Raw genomic sequence first — 26,740 nt, forward strand, 5'->3', positions numbered from 1 at the left:
TGGGAACGTGGACTGATGTCCACAAACTCTCCCGGCCAGGGGAACTCCCCCTGGTCAGCTTGTCTCGCCCCAGATGAGCTGCCTCTTGATTGTTTCCTCCGTGGCGGAGTAAGCAGCATACCGGTTGCTCTCGTCCCCGCGGATGAGGGCTCCATCAAGCTGAATAACCCCGAGGCTGTTCAGGCTGCGCTTAAATCTACCACCCCCCATTACATGAAGATTACTGACGTTCGGCAGTTCGGCCGTGGAGGGATCGTATGCAGATCGCCAGACCAGGCATGCATAGCCGACCTGCTGAAGTGTTCGTCGTTTGCCAATCACCCGGTGAGCGCGTTCATGCCTCCTCATCTGGCGTGTTCGAAAGGGCTAGTCCGTGGCGTAGACCCACGGCTAAGCGCGTCCGAGACATTAGAAAAGCTCACTTCGGCTGGCGTGATCGCCATTCACCGATGCAGTCGTGTGGTGGATGGAACAAAGTTACCGACGGAGACTGTTATTGCTACATTTGCGGGGCTGTCCTGTGCATCTGAAGTTAAGGTGTGGCCTTTGATTTTCCGTGTGGATCAATTTACATCTCGGCCTCTTCAGTGCCGTAATTGCTGGAGGTTTGGCCATAGCGCCAAGGCCTGTAAATCGAGTTTTCGCTGCTGTGGGTGCGGAGAGAGCCACGACCCCGCTGGGTGTTCTGCTCATCAAGAGAAATGCTGTTTGTGTGGCGGTGGACACTCAGCAAGCCATTCCGAATGCCCAGCACGGGCTGAGGAAGTGCAAGTACTAGAGTTGATTGACAAGCGCAGGTGCTCAAGACGTGAGGCAGTTGCAGTCATCAAAGATAGGACATCTGGCTATGCAAGTGTGGCAGCGCGGCATGCAACCGTTGTGGATTCCTCCTTGTCGCAAGCGATTGCGGCGGCGGTGGAGAAAGCAATGGCAAGTGCCATGGATCGCATAGTTGAAAATCTGTCCGCGTGCATTTCGCAGGTCATGGCATCCCAAATGTCCACTTTATTGCAAGCTTCTATTGCCCCCCTTTGTGGCACAATCACTTCTCCATTGGTTGCACCTCCCTAACCTTCTGTGCCCGTGACTTCCAATCCACTGAGTCAGACTCAGTCACAGCCTTCGTCTATCCCTACAACCAGTTATTCACATCACAGTGAGACAGAACTCTCATCTGAAGAGTGCGTTGATATGAAGACTGAGATGCGTGCTCAAAAGCGCAGTGCGTCTCCGATAGGTGGTGCTGGTCCGTCTTGCTCTCAGTCGAAGAATAAAAAGAATCACCCTAGATCTACACCCAAAGGCAGCATTTTGGATCAGGCGGTCTCCGCTGCGGCCCTTTCGGCAACATAGGGTCGTTGAAGGTGTTGCAGTAGAACTGCCGGTCTATTCTTTCTGCTTCAACAGATTTAGTTTGTTCAATCAGTAAATTAAGTCCAGATTTAATTGCTCTTCAGGAAACGTGGCTCTCTAAAGATTCAAGGTACAATTTACAAAATTATCGTTCTTTCAGGCTTGACCGGCCCTCAAGAGGTGGTGGGTTGCTATTGTTCGTATCCACAAAATTTTGCCACAGGGCAACTGTGTCTTTTCAATATATGGACAGGCAGTGCGAAATTCAGGCACTTGATCTCAATATTCCTGGATATCAGCCACTCACTCTGGCTCATGTATATTTTCCAACAGGTGTGCATGACGTTCGGCCTCTTGACTCGTTTTTATCTAGTTGCAGGAAACAGGTTTTAATTGTTGGAGACTTCAACTCGCATCATGTTTCGTGGGGGTTTCGTACAGATCGCTGCGGTACGCTCTTATGGGACTGGGCTTGTGTCAATAACCTCATATGTTTAAATTCGGGTCTTCCCACATTTGTCCGTGGTCAGGCTCGCTCAGCGTTAGACTTGTCATTTTCTTCCCCCGGAATAACTGTGTCCTCTTGGGCGCCAGTTGACTGTGCCTCCAATAGTGATCACCTTCCGATCAGCTTCCAAGTTATGTGCCAGTTAACCTCTCCTAACAGCACACGGCGCACATTCATAAATTACGACAGTTTTAAAAATGCCCTCAAAGCAGACCTTCAGGAATTATCTCATTCCAACAGTGGAGATAATGCCATCCGCATTTGTTCAATTTTGGATGGAGCTCGTAAAAAATCGGAGTTCTTGGTTCAGGCACATAAGGGAACATCGCCGTGCCTTTGGTGGAACGCAGAGTGCGCTCGCGATTATAGGCGCCGAAAGGCTGCTTGGAAGAAACTTCTCCATAATCAGTGTCCCAAAAACTGGATCGATTATAAGTTCGTTGCAGCTACGTTTAAGCGCACCGTATCTCGTGCAAAGGAGTTGCACGATACTGAACGCTACGAATTCCTTTCAAAATCTGGTAATAGGCGCGCTTTATTCAATTACCTATAATCCAGGAAACTAATCTCGTCCACCATGAACGCTGTCTCCCTAGTTCAGTCACCGGCTGAACTTGCACAGTCCCTGGAAGAGATAGGCAGAGGTCTTGAGCGCCGGTTTACGGCTCTTCTTCCTTCTCCTCAGAGATTTCTTGCCACTTTGGACGATTTCGAGGAGGTCACCCTCACTGAGCTCTCGAACACTGTATCCCGCCTTCCACCCGCGGCCCCTGGCCCTGATGGTGTGACTTCTTCTATGATTAAAATTTTGTTTGAGGAATCTCCCACCGACTTACTGGCGCTTATAAATTACTCTCTTAAGGGGCCATGGATTCCAAATGAGTGGCGTCTAGCAAAGATTATCCCGTTGCTTAAAAAGCAGGGAGATGGTTATGTGTTAGACAATATAAGGCCAATTTCTTCAACTTCGAATCTCGTTAAGTTAATTGAGAGGGCGTTGCATGGTAGAATAATGTCTGTTATTTCAGAGACTGGGTTGTTGAACCCTTGCCAGATTGGTTTCAGACCAGGATGCTCTATATGGTGTGCCCATACCGATCTGGAGAGCCGCATACAGTTAGCTCGGCGCCGAAACCAATACGCAGCGCTTGTTACTTTAGATGTATCTAAAGCCTATGACAGCGTTGAGCACAGGACGCTCTTGCAAAGACTGCAGGCAGTAGGACTTCCGAGATACTTTGTGGCTTGGGTTGCTGAATTCCTTGCTGACAGGGAATTTTACTGCTTTCAGAACGGTGTTTCATCAAGCAAATTTCGACAAGCGAGAGGAGTGCCCCAAGGGGCGGTCCTCTCCCCTGTACTTTTTAACATCTTACTCAGCAGTATTCCCTGCAGTCCTCAGGTGTCCACCTATGTGTATGCTGATGACATCGCCTTTTTTGCTTCAGAGAACGACATTTCCTCTTTGTACCAGTCCTTACAGTCCTACCTGAATGTCCTAGACCAATGGTTAGGAGACATTAATCTGTCCCTTAATGTCAATAAATGTGCTTTATTGGTTTTTCCGCTCTCTCGTCCAGTTAATATCTCTATTGTTTATCGGAACCATGTAATTCCTCAAGGGCAAAGTGTCAAATACCTCGGAGTAATTTATGATCCTTCTCTTTCCTGGGGGGCCCATATCGAGCAGATCACTGTGAAAGGAGTCCGAGCAGTCGGTATGCTGCGCAGGCTGAGCAGTGTTCGTTCTGGCATGAGAAGGCACTCACTTCTTATGATTTATAGAATGTACGTCCGTCCAGTCTTAGAGTTCGGCTGTGTTTTATTCTCTGGTGCGCCAGCGTGTAAACTTCGCCCCTTGATTCTCTTGGAGCGGGAGGCGTTGCGCCTTTGTTTGGGCCTTCCAAAATTTGTGGCGAATTCCGTTTTGTACCTGGAAGTGCGTACTCCATCATTGACATCTAGATTTCGGCTCTTAACGGCGAAAACGTTCATAAGAATGTGCGATTCTTCGCTCCATGCTTCCAATTTGATCTTCCTTCGTCAGCCTCGGCTATTTTTCAACGAAACCTGGTCTCGTTTCCGTACCCCTCAGATATGTTTGGTGCAATCCCTCCTTGACCCCTTAAACGTCCGCATTTCGGACATCCGTCCGGTACGCGCCAACTCATCTATTCAGATTGTCTTCGATGACATCTTTCCAAAACATGCAAAGTTAATGCCTTTTCATTTGCTCAGCGGTTTATTGCAGGATTACCTGCTGTGCTTTAAATCTCATGTGCTCATAGCGACAGACGCCTCACAGTGTGAAGAAAAGGCCGGTGTTGGCATTTTCTCCATCTCCCTTGACTGGTCATTCTCACTCCGCCTTCCCGATTACACCCCTATTTATTTGGCCGAATTTCTAGCAGTGGTCTTAGCGTTGCGCAAATTAAACAGCTCCTTGTCATCTGTCATAATTATGACAGATTCATTATCGTTGTGTTCCTCTCTCACCGCGTCTACAACATCTCAGGCTCTTCGGTTACTCAAATGCTTGGTTCCACCCCACGTGTGTTCATTACGGTTGGTCTGGGTGCCTGGGCACAGAGGAATCCATTTGAATGAGGTTGCTGATACCCTGGCGAAGGCATCTCTTCAAGGCCCAGTCGTATCTGTGCTTCCACCCAGCGCATATATTACCGCGGTCAGGTTTCGCAGGTATCTGCTCTTGAAAGAATTCGCAGCTTCAGCTCTGACCTCCTCTCCCGAATTCCGGCATCTCCTTTACCCGTGGTGCAGTAAAGGATGGCGATCACGCAAGCTTGAGGTTTCCTTCACGCGTCTACGTTGTCGCGTGCCTCTTTTAAACTTCTACCTTTATAGATCTGGTCTGGCGGTCTCCCCATTGTGCCCGTTCTGCGGAGAACCCGAAACGATAGATCATTTCTTGTTGACCTGCCGCCGTTTCTCCTCTTTACGGAGCCGCCTGCTGGAGCTTCCGTTACGACAGCTTGGTCTAAGTCTGTCAGCTGGGGTTGCTCTGTCTCTTGGGGCTTCCTCCCTTGGGCACAGCAACTGGAATGTGCTCTCCGCCATGCAAAACTTCCTTACAGACACTAAACGGCTGCCGTCTTAAGCTCTGCTCTTTCTCTTGATCATTATTTCTCTGGAATGAAAGCTTTCTGAAACGTGGAATATTTAGCCCCGTTCTCTATTTCAGTCACCGACCTCAAAGCATTTGTTTAGCCTATTTCAATTACACATCTGAGATCCTTTAATTTATTTCCTAATTGCTATTATTATCTGTCGTGTCCGGTCGCTGTGTTGAATGCAGCGAAAGACGCACACGGTACTTTTAGACTTCGTTTATTTAAAGCCGATGAGGGTGCGACCAGCGTCGACCGAGGCAGGAGCCGAACTGGCCGCCCGAAGAAAGGAGGGAGCTGAGAAGCGTCCACGGGAGGGAGTGGCTTCCCAGAACAGGAGGAGGGTGCGAGTGGTCGTTAGGAGGAGGATTGAGTGGTCGTTAGGAGGAGGATGCGAACTGTCGTTAGGAGGAGGACGCGGGGGCGCACACACACAAAAGCAATAAGGGGACACAACACTTCCTTCCCCCTTAGAAAGTTGCCTGGTATCGTGCAGGGGGTCGGCGCTCACGCGTGGAGGCGCGCTGGCTTTGTGCGCTCGGGGGAGAAACACTTGTAGGCTGGCTGTTGTTCGCTGTGTCTCCTAGGTCTGTCCTGGGCGAAGTCTCTTTTTCCGGGAAGAGGTGCCAGGCTATGTGGGAAAATGGTGCACGTGTTCTCTCCGCTGGCGGACAGCTCTCAGACGGCGTCGTAAATCTACGCAGCTGGTTGAGATGTCGGCGTGCTACTGTGCCATGTATGTTGACGAGCCAAGAGCGCAGGCCTATGCGTCTGACAATTGTAGCCTCCTCCCAGCGTGGCTTTTTCAGAAACTGTCGGGCGAGGACGCGCTGCCCCTCATTAAGCGTGCCGCAGCGCGGAATTGCTTTTTCTTCCCGGAACGTCTCTGCCTTTGGCTCGGGGAGGATGGCTGTGAGCTGGGTTCGCATTTCACGCTCGAACATCATTTTCGAGGGGGTCTCGCCTGTTGTGCTCTGAACCGTCGTGTGCTGCTTGAAGAGAAAGCGCGCAAGGCGGCGCTGCAGCGAGCCTGTCTGATCTCTTTCAAGGGCGCGTTTTAGCTCGGCTACGTAGCGCTCGGCTTGTCCGTTTGTCGCTGGGTGGTAGGGGGCCGATGTAACTGATGAGATCCCGTTGTCGCGATAAAACTTGAGGATCTCCGCAGACACAAACGGTGTTCCGTTGTCCGACACTACCTTGCGCGGCAGGCCGAACGTTGCAAATAGTGATCGGAGGTTGTCAATGACTGCTGCCGAAGTCGTCTGTCCCATTTGCCTTATCTCAAGCCACTTTGTGTAGGCATCTACGACCACAAGGAAAGTGCAGCCCTCAATTGGTCCTGCAAAATCAATGTGCAGTGTGTGCCATGGTGTGTCTGGCTTTTCCCATTCTGGGACAGGAGCTTTCGGCGGGGCGCTCCGGCTGCTCTGGCAAGGCTTGCATTCTCGCACCACTGTTTCGATGTCGTTGTCAATGCCAGGCCACCACATGTAGCTTCTGGCACACTTTTTCATTGCAACGATGCCCCGATGTCCGGCGTGGATGAGAGACATAGCTTGTGCGCGTAGTTCTCTCGGCATCACAACTCGGGACCCAAATATGATGCAGCCGCGATGGGTGCTCAACTCTGTAGCTCGCCTGCGGTAAGCGTCGAAGTTGTCCCCTTTGAGTTTATGCACGTTGCCTTGTTGAACAGCTGTGTAAACTAGCCGGAGAGCTGCGCACTTCTGCGTAGATGCTGCAACTGTGCCTGCTGTAAGCGGAGGTTCTGGCAGTGCTTCGAACATCAGAACGTCTCCTGGTGGAAATGGTTCGTCAACAGTTGCGTCTAGTGGCAGACGGCTTAGCGCATCGGCGTTTTGATGTTTACTGCATATCATCACGCCTAGTGGAGAAAACCAGTTTCTCCCTAGAAGGCTTGATCCTGTGCCCTTCACAACAAGCAGAGGTAGCGTATGGGTCTGGCCGTTGTAGTTAACCTGCACGTTGGCAGAGCCCAATAGTGGCAGATTCTGTCCTGACCACGTTCGCAGGTGCGTGTCGTCTTGTTGCAGGGCGGGTGCGTCAGATGGCCATGAAGTTCGGAACGTGTCCTCACTGATCAGAGTACAGGCTGCGCCGGAGTCCACCTCGAACTTAATCAGCTGGTGATGTACGCTTACTTCTGTAAAAATCTTCGGCCGCGTGCCGAGATTCATGGTGTTCAGGTCGTACAACACAGATGGTGTTGCTGATGTTGTTCCATGGAGATCAGATAGCGGCGTATTCTCTGAGGCGTTGACGCTGTGATTAGGCTGGGAAGGTGACTTTATCTTGGCAAGTCTCCGTTTCGTAATGCATGCTCTTTCGATATGCCCTCGCTTGTGGCAAAAATTACACGTGGCTGACTGGAATCGACATCCCTGGGGGTTGTGTTGGTCGTCACACCGCCAGCAGCGTTGTGCCTTTTTGACCGATTTTACAACAACAGAAGGCTTGCGCACCTGGTTGCTTGTCTGGTGTACCGGCTCGGTGTTCCGGCGAATCCCTCTCTGCTGGTGACCGGCGCTCTCCGCTCGAACGGCGATGTCGTAAGCTTTGCTGAATGTGAGGTCCTTCTCAGCGAACAGGCGCTACTGCAGTGACTCGTCACTCAGTCCGCACACAAATCTGTCGCGTAACATCACGTCCAAGGGAAGCATGGTGGTGTTAGCAGAAGAAGCTGCGTCTCCCTCCTGCCCGGTAGCTGTTGTCGACAGCGTTCCAAAATTGCAGTCGGCAGCGAGCTTCTTGAGCGCGGCTATGTAGGCGCTCACAGTTTCTCCTCCCAGTTGATCTCGTCGTTGGAAGCGAGCCCGGCTGTAGACCTCGGATGGCCTTGGGTCGTAGTGCTTTTGCAGCGCTTTTACGATGTCGTCGTAAGACACTGCCGCTGGTGTGCTTGGCTGAATAAGGGCGCAGACAGTGTCGTAGGTCTGCTCCCCGCACAGCGTCAGCAGGTTGGCCCTCTTCAAGGCTGGGTCTGTGATGTTGTTAGCTTCAAAGTAGAACTGAAGGCGTCCAACCCACGATGACCACGATGAGCCGTTGAACTCTGGTATCTGATTGGGAAACCCTCGCGTAGCCATGGCTTGTCAATAGCGTTGCGTAGCGCGGGTCGAATCCACTTTCTCGTCGCCACTGTCGTGTCCGGTCGCTGTGTTGAATGCAGCGAAAGACGCACACGGTACTTTTAGACTTCGTTTATTTAAAGCCGATGAGGGTGCGACAAGCGTCGACCGAGGCAGGAGCCGAACTGGCCGCCCGAAGAAAGGAGGGAGCTGAGAAGCGTCCACGGGAGGGAGTGGCTTCCCAGAACAGGAGGAGGGTGCGAGTGGTCGTTAGGAGGAGGATTGAGTGGTCGTTAGGAGGAGGATGCGAACTGTCGTTAGGAGGAGGACGCGGGGGCGCACACACACAAAAGCAATAAGGGGACACAACATTATCATGATTATTTTATTTTTCCCCACCATTATTTTCTTGTTTAACATTTTGTACACCTATCAGTTGCCGCCTGTGTCTTGGCCAATCCCCCGCAGTGGGTATGCGCCATTATCTAGAGGACAACAACAACAACGACAACATTGTGCTGGACATGGAGCCGCGCCCGGCAGAAAGCTCTTACTTGCTTCATGGCATATTCAGCAGACGCGGGGAAATCTTACGTGCTCCCTAGGAACCCTTCCCCCTCTTACATCTACGGTTTACGGCCAGTGACCCGACGACTGACAAAACAAGGGCTTAAAAAGGCAAGCTACAACTCGCCCGCAATCATACCTGATGAAGGAACGAAGTACAGTATTTGTCAAAAGTAACCAGGCTGCATGGTTTGCTTCTAGCTCGTACAGTGGAGCCCTTACAGCTTCCCTGTACCTGAAATGATCGTTAAAGGTAAGGACTGGGAGTCTTCTTGCCTTCCATCACGTTTTGATATTTTTACCTGCCGCGGTGGATCAGTGGTTTCGGCGCTCGGCTTCTGGCCCGAAAGACGAGGGTTCGATCCCGACCGCGGCGCTTGAATTTTGATGGAGGCGAAATTCTAGAGGCCCGTGTACTGTGCGATGTTAGTGCACGTCAAAGAACCCCAGGTGGTCGAAATTTCCGGAGCCCTTCACTACGGCGTCCCCCATAGCCTGAGTCGCTTTGGGACGTTAAACCCCAATAAATCAAATCAAATCAAATCTCTATGAAAGCCTCAAGGGCTCCACTATACAAGCTAGAAGCGAACCATGCAACCTGGTTACTTTTGACAAATACGGTACGTTTCAAACTGTCGTGCTATTTTTTTTTCGTTTTTCCTTTGGCGTTCTTTTGTAACTTAAATTTTATGGTGTGTTGCTAAAATGTCTGTAACAGAATGATAGTTCGCCTCTGCACAAACACACAAGAACAGAAAAAAGCTAGCAGTACTTAATAAATTTGGGTAGTAACTGGTTGTCACATATATTACTACCCTGTTACTAACTGCTGTTAGTAACGGGAAGGTTAGTTAGCTACTAACCCATTGAATTAGTAACAGCTGCTACCCGCAATTAGTAACGGGAAGCTAGTAGTATTTACTAAGAAAATGGATAGAAACTCGCATAGATTCATCGCAAAGTGTGCTGGCGTTGTTAGTCAAATTTATGCGTGCTAGAAAAATAAAAAAGAAAGAGCTTCATATTCCATTTGACTACTTCCCGAATCCAGACAGAGCTATCAGAGCGTGCTGGCCGTAAATCGCACACACAAATGTTCAGAATGCAGGAAAAGCACAAATCAGAGAGAGTCACACTCGCGCACTGCGCGTGCACATGTAGGGAAATCTTTCTCAGTCTTATACATGTATACTACGCAAATCATATATACTCTCATTTACGGGCTAGCGGTTCTTACCGGTTGAGCTAAGATACCAGCGTTAAATATGGAGCTGAGATTGTAGAAACAGCTTAGTCTACGTAACCATATGCCCCTGCAAAAATGTTTAATTACAAAACCAATTTATTCGGACGACAGTCAGTTATATTATTTGACTTTTATTTTAGGGTTAAAGGAAAAGCTACTAACTATAGGTAGTAGCCAGCGACCACGGTTAGTAAAAAGGTAGCAAGGGCTACTTTTACATACTATGATTGTACGAGAGAGTACGTGCTCTACGTACGCGTTCATTAGTTTCGTTCACAAAGAAGGAACTCCGGTAAAACTTAACAACTGTTTTAATTGGCCGAACGGTAAAACAAGAAAACGTGAGATTGGAAGCACGGACTTTCCGTTCAGCGTCTCACAAAACCACAGTTCCTTCGATGCCGGGTCGAGTCCTCCTTTCTCCCTCTTCTGCCGCCGCTCCCGCCTCTCCGACCTTGGACAGTGAGAGTTCCCGGAAAACGGCGACCGGCAACCGCGCTGCCCGACCTCACAGCCCGCCGCCCGGTTCAGGGACGGTCGTGGGGGGATGGCTGCGGGATCCCCTTGCGGGCGCCTGCCGCTTGGTCGGCTCGCGCGCGCACACTCGCACACGCAAACACGCGCGCACACACATGCACAAGGTTGGTTAGTTGGTTGGTTGGTTGGTTTATGGGGTTTAACGTCCCAAAGCGACTAAGGCTATGAGAGACGCCGTAGTGGAGGGCTCCGGAAATTTCGACCACCTGGGGTTCTTTAACGTGCACTGACATCGCACAGTACACGAGCCTCTAGAATTTCTCCTCCAAAGAAATTCGACCGCCGCGGCCGGGATCGAGCCCGCGTCTTTCGGGTCAGCAGCCGAGCACCATAACCCCTGAGCCACCGCGGCGGCTACAACATTTTGATCCCTGAGTAAATATGCACAGGACGTGGCATCCACTTCTACATATTCCCATTTCAGTTCAGGCTTAACAGTGGGATTACCACGCTGCGAATTAATAAGCAATCCTCGCACATCACCAAGGTCCTGTCGCGTGTCGAATGGCGCCGCATCTTGTCTCCCTTTTCGTCTCCGACAAACTATACCTTGAAGAGGGTAGTAAATAGCTGATAAAAAGTAGTAAAACGAAGTCACAGTTCGCAACTGCTGCACTTAATACCTCTCTACTACCTCTTCACTGACTTTTTTTTTTAAGAGTGCACGTCTGAAGGCGTGCACGGCGATCGCAACCACTAGTACCAGAAGAAGACAACCTAAGCCTATAGCCGCTGCTCGTGCGTAAGGGATGGAGCTACGGTCGATTTCGTAGACGTCCGGGTTTAGATATTGGCAGCTGTCATTGTCCATCTTGTTCTGTGTCATCTCCCCCATGTCGCGTCCGGCGTAAAAGTACCTCGCATCGGCTTTCGAACCAAACTGCACCGAGCTGCACTCCGCCCGTCGAGAGTAGTTGGCGCATCGGGAGACCTCCTCCCGCGTCGGGTAGTTCCAAGGCTCGGGAGCTGCGCCGAACCGGCAGTCGAAGGAGGCGTTCCTGACGGCACCACCCGAGTAGCGCTGACAACCGTTCCACACCTCAGGGTAGTCCTCGAATAGTGCGTAGCGGTACAGGCGCACGCACTGGCCTCTGTCAGTTCGCACGGCGTAGCTGGACACTGTCAGGAAGGTGGCGCACTGTCGGTCGTCCTGAATCAGAGACAGATGTTCACCGTAGAGCGCTTCGTAGGTCTGCGGACATACGTAGAAGCCGACGGGGCCGCGAATGAGCACTCGGTCGTAGTCGGTCGGGGCCACAAAGTACGTCACGCCTTTCCGGTCACTAACCCTGTAACATGAAAAATCGATCGTGTGTTCGGTGTTCACACAGAACGTGTAGCTATAGTTTCGTCCTAGAGATGTTGCGTTGATATCTGCATCGGACAAGAGCACGTAGCGCCCCTGGTGGACGAAGACGAAGTCGTGCGGGTGGCGGCACTCCGACAGCGCCAGCTTCTTGGCGTTGTCAAACATGGCCTTAGGGTCCGGAGCTTTGCCAGGTTCGGCTTCTGTGGAGTTGACGCCGGTGTCCACCAGAGCGGCGCAGAACGAAGTGTTGCGGACCGAGTACAGGCTGAACTTAGCCGGAAATGCATTGGGGCCCGCCGAAAGCAGCGATAGCATAGAGGCCAGTAACAGGACAGACGAAAGCACGGCTCGAGGGCTCATTTTCGGGCTGGGCGAAGAACTCCACCAGGCTCCCCTTGTACTCCGTGGACCGCATGCACCAGGCCTTGCCGGACGACAGAACTGCACAGGAGAGGGGTAAAAGAAGACCCATGAAGTTGAGTTGCCGGGTTGCGGCTCAGGGACGCATCGCGCACGCACCCCGAAGCCGGTAGCTTGGCCCGTCTGGTTTTGTGTTTGTTAGCTGTTTGTCGGGGCTCCTCGAGTGGCCGCCACCCCGGCGCCATTCGAATGGGTTTGTTTTAAACAAATGTGGTAAAGTGCATCCAAGAATGGCGGTTAGCGGACTGCACCGTAGCCGGCTGCGGGAAGACGAGGCCCTGCAGGGTCGCGTTCGAACCGCAAAACGAAGCCGACGCGCGGACCCCTGGGGCGTCGAGAGGGGGCTGCTTGTAAATTTATTGCTTTAAACTGCAGACCGCGTGACGGACGGGGTGCCTCAGAGACGAGCGACGAGGGGGGAGAGCGCGACCGGGGCGGTGCGCGCGGTTCGGGCTGTGCGTTAGCCTTCCCTGTGCCGCCGCTGGTGTTTTTGTGTTTGTGTGTGTCGGTGCTGTAACCAAGCGGAAATGCGTAACGTCTTCGTGGAATTCGGCGGTGCTCGCGTAAACAACAACCCCGTGAACACTGGCGTGCTATTGGCTCCTTCAGTTTGAACAAAATTTCCCTGATTGGCTCTGACAAGCGCATTTCCTATTGGTTACAAAAATGGTCCCCAGAATGCTGGGAAAGTGCATTTCAAGGCGAGTTTTTGGCGCGAAATGGGGAGAATGGGAGGTCGAGACGGGGGATAATGGGAGATCGAGACGGGGGAGAATCGGAGATCGGACCAAGGGGAGAGGACTGAAAGATCGGACGGCGGGATTGGAGGTCAGGCGGGGCGAAGAGACCGGGGAGATCGCACCGGGGGGGGGGGGGGGGGGGGGCGACTTGGAGATCGGATCTCGGGAGAGTCCGGAGAGACCGGCCGGCACCGGAGAGGAGACCGGGCGAGGTCTGGGAGAGTTCGGAGAGGAGTCGCTGGTGAGCGCTCGTGCAATAAACTACATAGTCCCGAAGAAGCGTCCTGTCTGTTCCGCAACGTGTCGCCGGATCGCCGAACCATTAGAAGGCTACAAGATCAACACCATCGGTCTGGTCGATCCCCAACATCGATCGATTCCATCACTTTGGAAAAATTAACTCATGACATAATCAGACCATGTGCATGGGGGCTGCATTAGCGACGTTAGGCGAGCGACCGAAGTATCGACGGCGGTCTGCTAACTGTAGAGGAAAGTTCGAGTAGTTGATGCTTGCTCTTTGTAGTCGCGAGCTAACACGAAAAACACAAAGGACAGGTCGCGCCATCGGCTGCATAGCTGTATAGAGGAGGAGTGAGACTCGCGTCTCAGAGAAACCGAAGAGAGTTGAGGAGGGCATGCGCAGGGTGATTCACCTAAGAACATCACGTACAGGGTCAGTCAAAAGTTCCAAGGCCACAGGGTTTGCTTTTGACCAACATAGTCGGGCAGTTGAGATACCCTTGAAGCTCAATATATCTGTAGAGAATAGGGGAAGGACCGTTCTACCATTTGAGAACCTTGATAGCTTTATCAGAATCTTAAGTGCCAGGATATACCCATGAAAAGCGGACCATGTGGCCTGGGAACTTTTGACCAACCCTGTACTTTTAAAAATAGCCTTTTTAAGTTAGAAGAGTGCTTTTATCGCCACCTAGGTCACGTGGCCTTGCGGTGTGATCACAACCTTCCCTCCGGATAGCGTGCAAACTGCCCATCGTGGCAAGTGGTACTTAAACTAATGATTGGTCGCTCGGGAAGAGCAGCCTGGGTCGCACAAGGCCCACCGCTGGGAGCACCTGCCATCGCAGGGCAGTGGCGTATCGCTTAACCCCTGCACACGTCCAACAATTTCGGACAAGAATTTTGAAAATTGAAAAACTCATAAAATACTTTTACATAATTATTGAAGGTAATGGTCCATTCTTCTGATATGCAGCAATATTTCTTTTGAATTGTTTCCATCGGTTGCATCGAACAGTTAAGACTTCTAGTCGGTCGCTCCAGCTCCCATAGGTTCCGCGACGGCAGTACGAAATGGCGGGCGAGGCGGTGATGGCGCTAATAGCACAGAGCGAAGCAAAGCGGCTACATGACGTTGTGACATCGTCTGTGAGCGATTTAGCGCCTATCTCTTACAAAAAAGTTTTAGGCAGTCTATAGACTGTCTACGGACTTCTGTCTATAAAGTCTATAGACTGTCTATAGGCAATACTAATTCCATAGACAGTCTATAGACAATCTATAGATTTATGGCCATACACTTTTAGTAGACTTTTGTCCATATAGACAGTCTATAGACTATGAATAGACAAAAATCAATACCTAGAGGAAGTCAAGAGAGTCAATAAGAAGTCTATAGACTGTCTATAGACCATTTTTATAAGGGATATAAGCAACAGTAAGTCATTTTCAGTTGTTAATTACAGCCTATGCTTGAGATCGGCAGGATTACAGGCTCGAAATAAACTTTTATTGACGTGCACCAGACTAAGCACAATAAGTGCGACAAACATTTTCAACAGTAATTTTTCTGCGCTTTCGCTTTCTTTTTATTTCGGCGCGTTTCTGTGCGGTAAAAGAGAGAAAACTTTCATTTTGAGAGATCGATTACCGTCTACGTGAAGCTAAGGGCGTCACGTTTTTTCGTGATTTTGGTCGCTTTCGGCACTTACGTGAAAGGGAAATTCTACAGCCCAGCATTTAAGGTAGTGCCTGAATAAAAAACAATACTTTAATCATCTAGGCTGTCTGACGCTATATTTTGTGCCTACACGAGGGCGGCTTTTGCCCGGATAAATACGGTATGTGCATTTATTGCGCGCTTATCTCATACCGACAGAATTGAAAAAAAAACAGTAGTCGGCGGTAACACTGGACGCGGCGCGCGGTGGCCTGTATACTACTCCACTTTCCAATTACACAGTCAACAAAATCAGCTTTTTAATGTTTGGATATATACAAGAAGCCAGAAACGTCAAGATCCTTGAGCCTACAATTTCGTCTTGTGATTAGCTTCTTGCTTAGGTAAAAAAAAAAAAGCTTTACCAGCGGTCTGTATTTTCCAACGAAGATGTGGGCGGAGATTCACTACATATTGAGATTTTACAAGGAGCGGGCAGGAGAGGGAGAAATACTCTCAAACGCGTGCGCTGCGCCACACCCCACTGTTGCCGTCCTCCCCTGGGCTGCTAAACCAGCGCGCGTATAAGCGACGTCCGGCTGCTTAGCCACCCATGAAGCGCGTGTTTGCGTCTGAACAACAAAAGCGGCAATATTGCACGGAACGCCAACGTCCTCTTGGCATGGATGTTTTCTTACTGGTTGCTACAGTAGTCGACGAAAGTAGAAAAAGAAACGCCGCCAGTATGTAATGCAATGTATGTACGAGGTCTGTTAGAAAAGTATCCGACCTTTGGCCGAAGAAAAAAAACTGGCATAACTGGAGCGTTGGAAACCTTATCACCTTCAAAGTAGTCTCCTTGGGACTCCACACACTTCTCCCAGCGGTGCTGCCATTGTTGGAAGTATTCTGAAAAGACCTCTTTCCGAATGGAGTTTAGCTCAGCTGTCGTTGCAGCCATAATGTCCTCTCTTGTCTGAAATCGCGCTCCTTTCAATGTCCTCTTGATTTTGGCAAACAGCCAGAAGTCGCAGGGGGCCATGTCAGGAGAGTAAGGAGTCTCTTGAGCTACAGGAGTCTGGTTTTTTGCAAAAAAGTCTGAATCAAGTGCGAGGAATGTGCAGGAGCATTGTCGTGATGGATGCGCCAATTTCCTGTTGACCTCAACTCCGGTCTCTTTCGCCGCACAACACCACGTAGGCGACGGAGGACGTTCCTGTAGCACTCTTTGGTCATTGTTTGACCCTGTAGGGTGCATACTCGTGGTGTGCCACACAGAGGGAGTCAAAGAAAGCTTTCAGCATCACTTTGACATTGCTGCGCACTTGGCGGGCCTTCTTTGATCTTGGTGACATGGAATGCTTCCACTGTGACGACTGGAATTTGGTTTCCAGGTCGTACCCGTACACCCAAGACTCGTCACCAGTGATTATGGTGTTGATGAAGTCGGAGTCACTGTTTGTAGAATTTAGCATGTCCTGTGCGACTACAACACGAATCTGGTTTTGCTCCACCGTGAGCAGCTGCAGCACGAAGTTCGCCGCAACTCTCTCCATGACCAAATCTTCGGTGATAATGGAATGTGCAGAAAAATTGCTGATGTCCACCTCTTCCGCAATTCCTCGGATGGTCACACGACGGTCCCGCATCACCACAGCGTTCACTTCGGCAATGAACTTGTCATTTCGGCATGTTGATGGCCGACCGGAATGTGGCTCGCTCTCCACCGATGTGCGGCCATCTTTAAACCAATTGTACCACTTTTTAATTTGTGTGCTGCTCATAGCATCTTCACCGAAAGCCGTGCTGAATATTCCGAACGGTTTCCACTTGGCTGTCGTCCAGTTTTTGGCTAAATTTAATGCAGTAGCGCTGATCCTATCGCTCCGCCTTTTTCCTTGGAATAATAAACCGACGAGAGCACTGCGCACTGAATCACTCAAACGCTGTATCCCAGCGACTGACGCTATCGGCAGGCCGGAAAAAATTCCTGCATGCGCACGAAGGTTCAAAGTCGGCTGGGGCAAGCGCGCTTGTTTCATATCCGTCAAAGGTTCGGAAAAAAAAATAAAGTCGGATACTTTTCTAACAGACCTCGTATGTATGTATGTATGTATGTACGTATGTATGTATGTATGTATGTATGTATGTATGTATGTATGTATGTATGTATGTATGTATGTATGCATAACCTTAGTCGCTTTGGGACGTTAAACCCCACAAAACCAAACCAACCAAAGCATGTATTGTATGCATGCCTGCATGCATGCATGTATGCATGCATGTACGTACGTACGTACGTACGTACGTATGTATGTATGTATGTATGTATGTATGTATGTATGTATGTATGTATGTATGTATGTATGTATGTACGTGCGTACGTACGTACGTACGTACGTACGTACGTATGTATGTATGTATGTATGTATGTATGTATGTATGTACGTACGTACGTACGTACGTACGTATGTATGTATGTATGTATGTATGTATGTATGTATGTATGTATGTATGTATGTATGTATGCATAACCTTAGTCGCTTTGGGACGTTAAACCCCACAAAACCAAACCAACCAAAGCATGTATTGTATGCATGCCTGCATGCATGCATGTATGCATGCATGTACGTACGTACGTACGTACGTACGTATGTATGTATGTATGTATGTATGTATGTATGTATGTATGTATGTATGTATGTATGTATGTATGTATGTATGTATGTATGTATGTATGTGCGTATATATTTATTTATTTATTCAAAATACCCTCAAAGGCCCTCATTTAAGGGTATTACATGGGTTGGAGTAAGTACATAGCATAGTTATTTGGTTAAAATATTGCACTAAAGTAAAATAGAAATCACAAAATATATTTATAAATAGGCATCCACAGAAAGACTCGAAACAATGCACATAGCAGCAAAATTTGAGAATAAATAGCAGCACCGCAAGAAAAAAAAAGACGACACTGGAAAAAGTGCGCTGAAGTACAAAACAAAAATATAAAATAAAAAGAAGACAAGGCGGAAGAAAGAACGCTGAAAAAAAAATACCTTTTTACTTGTTGAAACATGAGTGAATAAGGTGTTGGAACTTATTTAGATCAGATTCTGTGGCAATTTCTGATGGCAAAGCGTTCCATTCGGTTATTGTGCGTGGTAAAAAAAGAATAGGCATAATGGGATTACTGGCAGTTAATGCCTTTAACTTTGTAAGGATGATCGCGACGTGGAAAGATAACTGGCGTTGTCTGAAAGAATTCATCATGAAGGGAAGGATGGTGATAAAGCTTGTGGAAGAGTGATAGACGGGAAATTTTTCGGCGCAGTGCTAAGTTTTCTAACTCGGCTTTAGTCTTCAATGAGGTGACGCTGGTGTAACATGAATAATCAGAAAAGATGAATCGCGCAGCACGGTTTTGCAGGGCTTCGATGTTACTGATGATATAATTCTGATGAGGATCCCAAATGGCAGACGCGTATTCGAGTTTCGGACGAATTAATGTGGTGTACGCTAGTTTTTTTACATGTTTCGCGGCCTCTTTTAAATTATGTTTGAGAAGTCCGAAAGTACGATTAGCGGAGGCAAGAGTAAGATTAATATGATGATTCCATGATAGGTCAGATTGAAGGTTAATGCCAAGATACTTGTAACTTGTGGTGAATTCTACACTATTGCTATCAAGAAAGTAGGCGGTAGGAATACGTGGCTTGTTGGTGAAAGACATGAGCTTAGTTTTGTAAAGATTTAACGGCATTAACAAATTAGAACACCATGTGCTTATCGCTTTAAGATCAGACTGCAGTAACTGGCTTTCAGTGTTACAGGTTATACATCGATAAAGCGCACAATCGTCAGCAAATAGTCTGAGTCTGGACGTCACGCAGTTGGGTAAGTCATTAATATAGACGAGGAAAAGTAAAGGTCCCAGTACACTGCCTTGTGGAACTCCAGACGTAACATTAGCGTAACATGAGTAAGAGTTGTTAACTGATGTGAACTGGATTCTAGATGAGAGAAAATCTGCTATCCATGCAATAATATTAGGGTGAATGTTCGGTTGGGAAAGTTTAAGCAACAACCTTTGGTGTGGAACGTGATCAAATGCTTTAGAAGAATCTAAAAATACTGCGTCAACTTGAAAACCAGCGTCAATCAGTGCATGAATATCGTTAATAAAACCGGCAAGTTGGGTGTCGCATGAGTAGCTCTTGCATATGTATGTATGTATGTATGTATGTATGTATGTATGTATGTATGTATGTATGTATGTATGTATGTATGTATGTATGTATGTATGTATGTACGAGGGGGTACCCAAAAGAAACCGGACTTATTTTTGTTTGAACTTATTTGTTCACATTTTAAGCACAGACCTTCAATCTCCTTCAAAGTATTCCCCAGTTGCAATGATACACATCTCGAATCTTTCGTTCCATTTTTCAAAATATTGTTTAAATTCATCTTTTGTGATGCTTGACAGTGTCTCCGTCGTTTTTTTCTTTACCTCAGCAACATCAGCGAAACGCTTTCCATTACCCTATTTTTTCCTTCTAGGAAACAAAGAAAGTAGCACGGGGCAAGGTCGGGAGAGTATGAGGATTGAGGAATAGGGGTCATGCCATTTTTGGTCCAAAATTGTCGTAGAGACAGGGCTGTGTGAGCAGGGGCATTGCCATGATGGAAAAACCAGTCACCCGACCGCCAGAAATCTGGCCGCTTCCACCGCACATTGTTGCCCAATCTTTCCAAAACATCCAAGTAGAAAGCCTGGCTAACTGTCTGACCCTGCGGAACAAATTCTGAATGGACGACTCCTCTCACGTCGAAAAAACAAATCAGCATTTTTTTTGAAGTTTGGTCTCACCTGACGAGCTTTCTTGAGGCGAGGTGAATTTGAAGTTTTCCATTGGCATGATTGTTGCTTTGATTCAGGATTCTATTCAGGAACACTTGAGTTGTCCCCATAGCATCGTCCTTGTACGTCTTTCTTAATATTTCAAAAGTTTCCCTTCAACTTTTTTCGAGCAAGAATCAGAATTTCACCGGCGCACGCTGTTCACAAAAATCAGCCATTGCAAAAACGACATTCACACAAAACAGTCGTCACTTTAAAACTCTGCCTGAACTAGTCTGAGCTCCTTCAACGACGGCACTTGGCTTACTGACTCTGGAATGTTCGTTCTATGCGCTCCTAGTGGCAAAACGCGGTACCACAGAAGCTTTGCCGACCAAAAAATTTAGTCCGGTTTCTTTTGGGTACCCCCTCGTATGTATGTATGTATGTATGTATGTATGTATGTATGTATGTACGTATGTATGTATGTATGTGTATGTGTGTATGTATGCGTGTGTGTGTATGTATGTATGTATGTAATGCCGTATGTAATGCAGTATGGAGGTCTCAGCGCGTCTGCGATGTCTATTTCTTCACCGCTTTCCCGCCGGCCCCAAGTTGCATTGGCAGTGGGCGTGGTTGGTGAGCAGAAAGTACTTGCGCCAATAAGAAGCTTACGCATCAAAGCATTCAGGAGGAAAACGGCGCAAAAAAACGTTGACATAAGTGAGACAAACACGACAGGACCAATTCCTACTTACGACTGAATTTTATTTCGCGCCACACCCGCCTTTATGAAATCATCAGACTGAAATCAAATCGAATGCATTGCAAAAAAATGGCTGAGGCTTAACTTGGTTAACCCTGGTCAGATGCGAAGCATATTGATGGCTAGGCTTGTTAATACATGGCTTTCCTTGGTGTGAATACTTGATCATTTTAATACAACCACTAGAAGCCTTCGTCGTGGGGGAAGACAACGGCATGGCTACAGCGGAACGCCGACTAACCCCGAGACGCGCGTTGGGTGGGCGCCTGGATTGCCACGGAAGCCGCGTCCGCCTGCCCGCTGGAGCGAGCGTTTCACCTACACCGAGTGTGAACGCGCGTTCGAAATGCGCGGGAATGCCGCTCGAGGACATTCCGGTGTCTGGGCGATGGCATCGTTCTCCCTCTCCCAGCGCGTGACGGCGATCTGTCGTGACGTCATGTGTCACGTGGTATGTCACGTGGTGTGTCGTCACTGTACCACGTGGTCTGCACGGCGTGCAACCACAAGCGACGGCGCGAGGTGGACCCTCATCTTCCTCTGTCGTGACGTCATGTGTCACGTGGTGTGCACGGCGCGTAACCACGGCGAATAGCTGTAGTGTACCTCTAGTAATATGCTTCGCATAAAAATCCACTATGCGTAACCGTGCCAGAGTTACAACAAGCGCAACGACTTGAGCAGCGCCCCTACCCGCTTGAGATTGGAATTCTCAACACAGGTGCAGCGATTCGGCCTGCCGGTAAGCGGTAATAGCGTTCCATTAGCGTACCAACCTATCAGACCTCGTAATTTACGCATTTTTCGGTATTTGTGAACCAGTGAATACAGGCGGGAGCAGAATAAGCGAGAATGCGAATTGCTTTCAGTGAACTGGCTCGTATCGCTCGTAGTACGAACAACCCAACGCAAGCGGCAGGAGGGACCGAATTTCAGTTCCATCGCACGTATCTCTGCAAACAAACACAGCAGTGATCAGACGTGGATTCGTTTCGGTCATGTACTCGCTGTTGTTTCCAAAGTGTTTAATTTGCGAACGGGGTACTCTGACGCAAGCTCTGCATCTAAATTGTCACACTCGCCATGTCCAAGCAGGCAGCGAGAGCGCAGATGAGAAACTGTGCTCCACGGCAAACTGGATATTCAATTGCTCTCGGCGATCTTACGTTTCAACATACTTTGGTTTCGTTTTTCTAACATGCAACACCGTACCGGGTTTGCCGTACAGGCAACCGGCGACAAAAACTACACGCGTGAACTGTGAGCATGGCACTCATCGATGCTGATCGTTCGCTCCTACGAATTGAATGGTCGCCGGCTCCCGGTTAGTTGTTGCAGTCGCTAATAGCATACCACACACGTGGATTAACACGAGGCGAACCCCCACGCACAATTTCTAGGTCTAGCAGGGATAAAACGGGAGGATACGACACTTCCAGAGATCGCACGCTGCTTCGTAGGCAAATTATCAGTCCACGATGGCGTCGGCGGTAGGCGGCGCTCGAGTAAAACAAACATGGCGGCGGCCAGGTATCGAAACTAAAATAGTGCAGTTTATCCGTAGCGTACGTTGATCACATATGGGGAAATAGAAGATGAAATTAATGTATACTGTTTTTTGAAGCGGCAGCCAGAGGATCATTCGAGCTTAATAAATACAGACGCAATTAGCGCTGAAAGGTGTTTTCGACTAGCGACGGAAAAGCGATCTGATCAAGTGAGCAGACGACATCCGATAACAAACGTTTGTGGTAATTCAGCCCATTGGCGCACTATGTCCGAGAAACAAAGATGAAATTGTCATTCCCTTGCCATCAATATCACCATTTCGCAATCAATTTGTCGCCATAAAGCCCCGTTTGATGCAGAAATATTCGTTTGCTGCAAACATCCGTCTCAATATATAACCGAAACACTTCACATTAGTTTAGTTATCAAGCATTGCACTTCTTTCATGTAGCTACAATACTCATACGAATGTCGTATAAACAGAACTCTGAATTGGAAAGCATTGACGACGGGCTGTCGTGGCGTCAACAGAGTACGTCGCTAAAGAACACAAGGGTCAGGGGGCTGAAACGCCTTACCAACCTGCCGAACGCACTTAATCTCTGCGTTTTGCGCTCTTTACGTGTTGGCAGGAACATGTTTGCTTTTTCGAATGTTCGAACATCGTACAATAGCAGAATATTTTCATTTTGGACACGTATCTTCACATTCCAAACCACTGCGGTCACCGGCTCGCGCCGTGCGGAGCGATCACCGGCCCGCTGCTTCCGGTAGAAGCCGCGTGGCGCCGCCACCGTCGCTGGAACGACCGAATTAGAAAACCAGTAGGGAACGCTTTTGACGATAGCAAAAACGTTAATAGAAAACAACATTCAAGACTGCCGTCGGGTGACATTGCGTTAGTAAAATTGCGTTAATAAAAAGTTTCCCGCTCAAAAATGCTTTTATCCAGAAATGTTTGGTATGCCTCTGCTCCAGGATGGGTATGAGGACTCCCAGCGATCTACGAATGCGAATGTAAAGTAGAGGATGACCTTCTCCATATTAGGAATTAACCCATTAGGCTGTACCGTCTTAAGTGTACGGTGGCTTTAGTGCACACAGCAGATGCTGTAACCTGGCGCCAAATACAAACTAATTGCGAAACCTATACCCAAATACAGCAAAATGTATCCTAGTCAACACCGTGACACCTGTTCCTGGTGTGACGCAAGTCCTACATTATTCCACGTTTCGTGGGGGTGCGTGAACAAGGCTGAGAATTTAAAGACGGCTCATGAACAGTGGGACGCTCAACTGACTAGCGTGTAATTGGAAGATCAGTTAAAGGTCATCGATCAGGTTCATGAAGTAGCTCGGGCCACTGTAGTTCTGGAATGAGGAACTCGTCAAGCAACTCTCAAGACCTGTTTCTCAAATAAAGTTTATTCTGTCGCTCACTGTGAGAAGTAGGCATTTTCTCAATATTATTCTTTCTCTCTCTCAGCGAAGTTTCGCAACCGGTAATGTCGAAGATCTCCGCATCACGCGAGATGCGAATGCAAAAACGTAACATCGCACAGCACTACTTTTGCGGTTGGCATCGCTCAACGTTTCACGCGTATCGCGACGTTTTAAGCAACGACAGCAACGACACGATCACATCGTAAAGCGCACGCAAGCGCCGCTATAATTACGTCGGGAAGGAAAAAAAGCAAAAAAAAAGAAGAAGAAAGAAACATCTGGACGGGAACTGGAATCTGACGTACTCCGCGACTCGCCTGACCTCGAAGAGCGGAGGGGAAAGGGTAAGCTAGCTTGCGGAGGCGTGTCGTCTGGAAGGATGAGAGGGAAACTGAAATGGAGAGAGCACGACGGCGGACCGCATGGAGGAAAAAACAAACTAAGGAGAGAGTGCGACGTCACGCGGCCAGCGTTCGCAAGCCGAGTGTGTATGAAGCCGTTTTCTCCCTCAGTTTTTCGCTCTCGCAGTCAGTTCTTTATGTTTTGGTTCTGGTATGTTCTAGTGCGCTCGTATGCGCGGCTTGTGGCCCGGGGCGTCTACAGCAAGGAGGTTGATCTACAGTCAGTCTGCCGCACTAAACCGCGCATGCGCGCGCGCGGCGTGGCTAGATTTTACCACACGCTATCACGTGGCGTGATTCACGGGGGGGGGGGGGGGGGGGGGTGGAGGACAAACTCTCTCTTTTTTTACTATATTTTTACTTGTTAAGACTAGGCTTCAAGGCTGTCGCCGGACGCTCCCTCCTCTGTGACGGACAGGACAAAAGCGCGGTGAAATCGTTTGATTGCATGCGGCGGCTGAAGCAGTGCTAAAAAAAATTTCGCGGGGCCGCGCGTGCCACAGAAAGTGCCTGACAGAGTCCGGAGTATAGAAAATTTTCGACCACACTTTGGCGGAACGCGTTAGTACACGTGCACGACGTCACCCCCCGACTGACTTAACGAGTGAACAGCATGTGGAGCAATCCATTCAACGTATCCTACGTAATCGTCAATTCATTAGAGGTTCGCGAGTATACGTGCAGCTTAGGAGGGGTCCGTCCTAAAACAGCATCCTCGGTGGAGCCCGGTTCTCGAGAAGGTGGACCGCTACGACTTCCCCGACCCGACCGGCCAGCAACACCATCAGTCTAATCCGTCAGTTTGGTATCACCAGCCTAATCCCTCAGTCTGGTACCCTCAACCTAATCCCTCAGTTTGGTATCATCGGCCTAACCACTCATTTTGGTATCGTCAGCCTAATTCCTCACTGGTATAATCAGCCTAATCCTTCAGTTTGGTACCATAAGTCTTACCCCTCAGTTTGGTACCATCAACCTAATCCCTCAGTTTGGCATCATCAGTCTAATTCCTAAGCTTGGTGTCATCCTAATCCCTCTGTTTGGTACCATCAGTCTTATCCCTCAGCTTGGTATCATCAGTCTAATCCGTCAGTTCGGCATCATCCTAAACCCTTAATTAGGTACCATCATCCTAATCCTCAGTTTGGTATCATCAACCTAATCCCTCAGTCTGGTACCATCAGTCTTACCCCTCGGTTTGGTGTCATCATCCTAATCGCTGTGTGGTATCATCAGTCAAATCCCCCAGTTTCGTACCGTCAGTCTTATCCCTCAGTTTGTTATCATAGCCTAATCCCTCAGTTTGGTACCATCAATCTTATCCCTCAGTTTGATATCATCATCCTAATCCCTCGGTTTGATACCGTCAGTCTTATCCCTCAATTTATCATAGCCTAAGCCCTCAGTTTGGTACGACGCTCTACGCGCTGACGCTCACTGACCGTGTCGATACCGTCAGATTAAACCGATCGTGCAGTTCGCATCAAGCTCACCGTTCGTCATTGATGGCTCGTAGTGGCGTTTTCCGTGCCCAAACGCACATTGCGGTTGGAGAACAGGTGTAAGCGATGCACGCAGTCCTGCCGGAGGTCATCAAAGGATCCGCGCATCGACTTGAGGACCCCCGACGCACACTCCGACCAAGGCGGCTAAGATGTGTCCTTCCTTGAACCACCGGGTAATGTGAGGAGTTTCGAAGAGGTAGAAATACCGACCACGCCGTAAGGGAAAGGGAAAGAAACGAGGAAACCGGACGCAAGAGTAGACGGTGCGCGTTGGTGGTGTTGCTTGGCTGGGTGGCAATCTCACGAGCGTGGCTGTAAGGTGTCGTCACAAGACACGCGTCACGTTTGTAAACAAAGGCGGCGCTGCGGTAGGCAGCGACGTAACAGCGACGCGGGGCGAAGGTCAAAAAGGGCCAAAGTTGGCGCTCTGTGGTGTGTTGTCTTCGTCTTGTCCTTGTCTGCCGCGCCGAAGCATTTCTTGAAGTCAAAAAGGTAGCATACCCACTCAATGCCAAGCGACGCTGCCTTCGAAACTATAAAAGTGGACCGTTAACTTTCGGACACTCGAATGTATATAGCTATTAATAAAGCTCGCTGAAGGAAATAATTTTCGGAACAAGAGTATCAAATCAAAATCACATGAAACTTTATTTTGTCTCTCAAGAAAAAAAGGTGGGGCGGGTAAAAGCCGCCTAACTGCGGCTCGACAAAGCCCGGCCCCCTTATGTACAGTTCGCCAGCAGTTTCAGCACAATAGAAGAAACAACATTATAATGGGTTCAAATATTCGCGGTTCAGTTCGCAGACCCAAATCAGCACTTTACGAAAGAAAACACTGCAGATGAAAACACACCCTGTTCGAACTACAATAAAGCACAGTCAATTCGAAACACATTAGGTTCTAAACATAAAATTGAAAACACATTCAGTTTAACGCACTTAAGTTTTAAAAGCCTGGAAAACATAACCTTTACCGCCATTTAGAATTGGAAGGCATTTGATGGCAAATCAAAGCACATCATCAAAATTGGCTTAAGGTAATAGAGGCACCAAGAACATGAAGTATAAACACAAATATGCAGGAAACCGTGAGACGTTGGCCTCAAGGAAATGCGCATGAGTTGCTCGTATTGTCATCTTTTCCGGGCAGGTATCGATGAGCGAAAGTCTGTTTAGAATAACAGCAGCATGATGAGAAATGGACTTCCTCAAAAGGGAAAGTAGAAAGAGCCCGAATAGTGAGTCTGAAAATGAAGTAGAAGGAAACAACGACTACACGAAGGCTACCTTGCAGCTCTTAGATTAATGTGTGCGAAGGAGTAGTTTCATCAGCGTCGTACCATAGCCCGTCATAGTAGTTGGCTTCAAAACAGGCCGGGATAAGCAACTTCTCGCGAAAATACGAAGTGAAGAGGTAACCTCAGGAGCGATGAGCGAGTAGAGCGCCCATGCCGTGCGAGAGGTTATGAA

General features: G+C 48.7%; 1 protein-coding gene across 1 annotated transcript; it reads right to left on the reverse strand.

The window, feature by feature from the left end:
* Positions 1-10,184: 10,184 nt before the first annotated feature.
* Positions 10,185-25,469, reverse strand: LOC149346901 (uncharacterized). The gene is made up of 2 exons (XM_089586757.1): positions 25,259-25,469; positions 10,185-12,178 (listed from the first exon to the last, which is right to left on the reverse strand). The coding sequence occupies exon 2, from the start codon at positions 12,095-12,097 to the stop codon at positions 11,045-11,047; it is 1,053 nt and encodes a 350-aa protein (XP_089442883.1). The 5' UTR covers positions 12,098-12,178; positions 25,259-25,469; the 3' UTR covers positions 10,185-11,044.
* Positions 25,470-26,740: the final 1,271 nt, after the last annotated feature.

This window comes from Amblyomma mixtum, chromosome 4, assembly GCF_055824585.1.
Source record: "Amblyomma mixtum isolate Tamu chromosome 4, ASM5582458v1, whole genome shotgun sequence".
NCBI lineage: Eukaryota > Metazoa > Arthropoda > Arachnida > Ixodida > Ixodidae > Amblyomma > Amblyomma mixtum.

What these genes read in the sequence shown, in the direction of transcription:
- LOC149346901 (XM_089586757.1), bottom strand. Translation starts at nt 12,097, where the DNA reads ATGAGCCCTCGAGCCGTGCTTTCGTCTGTCCTGTTACTGGCCTCTATG.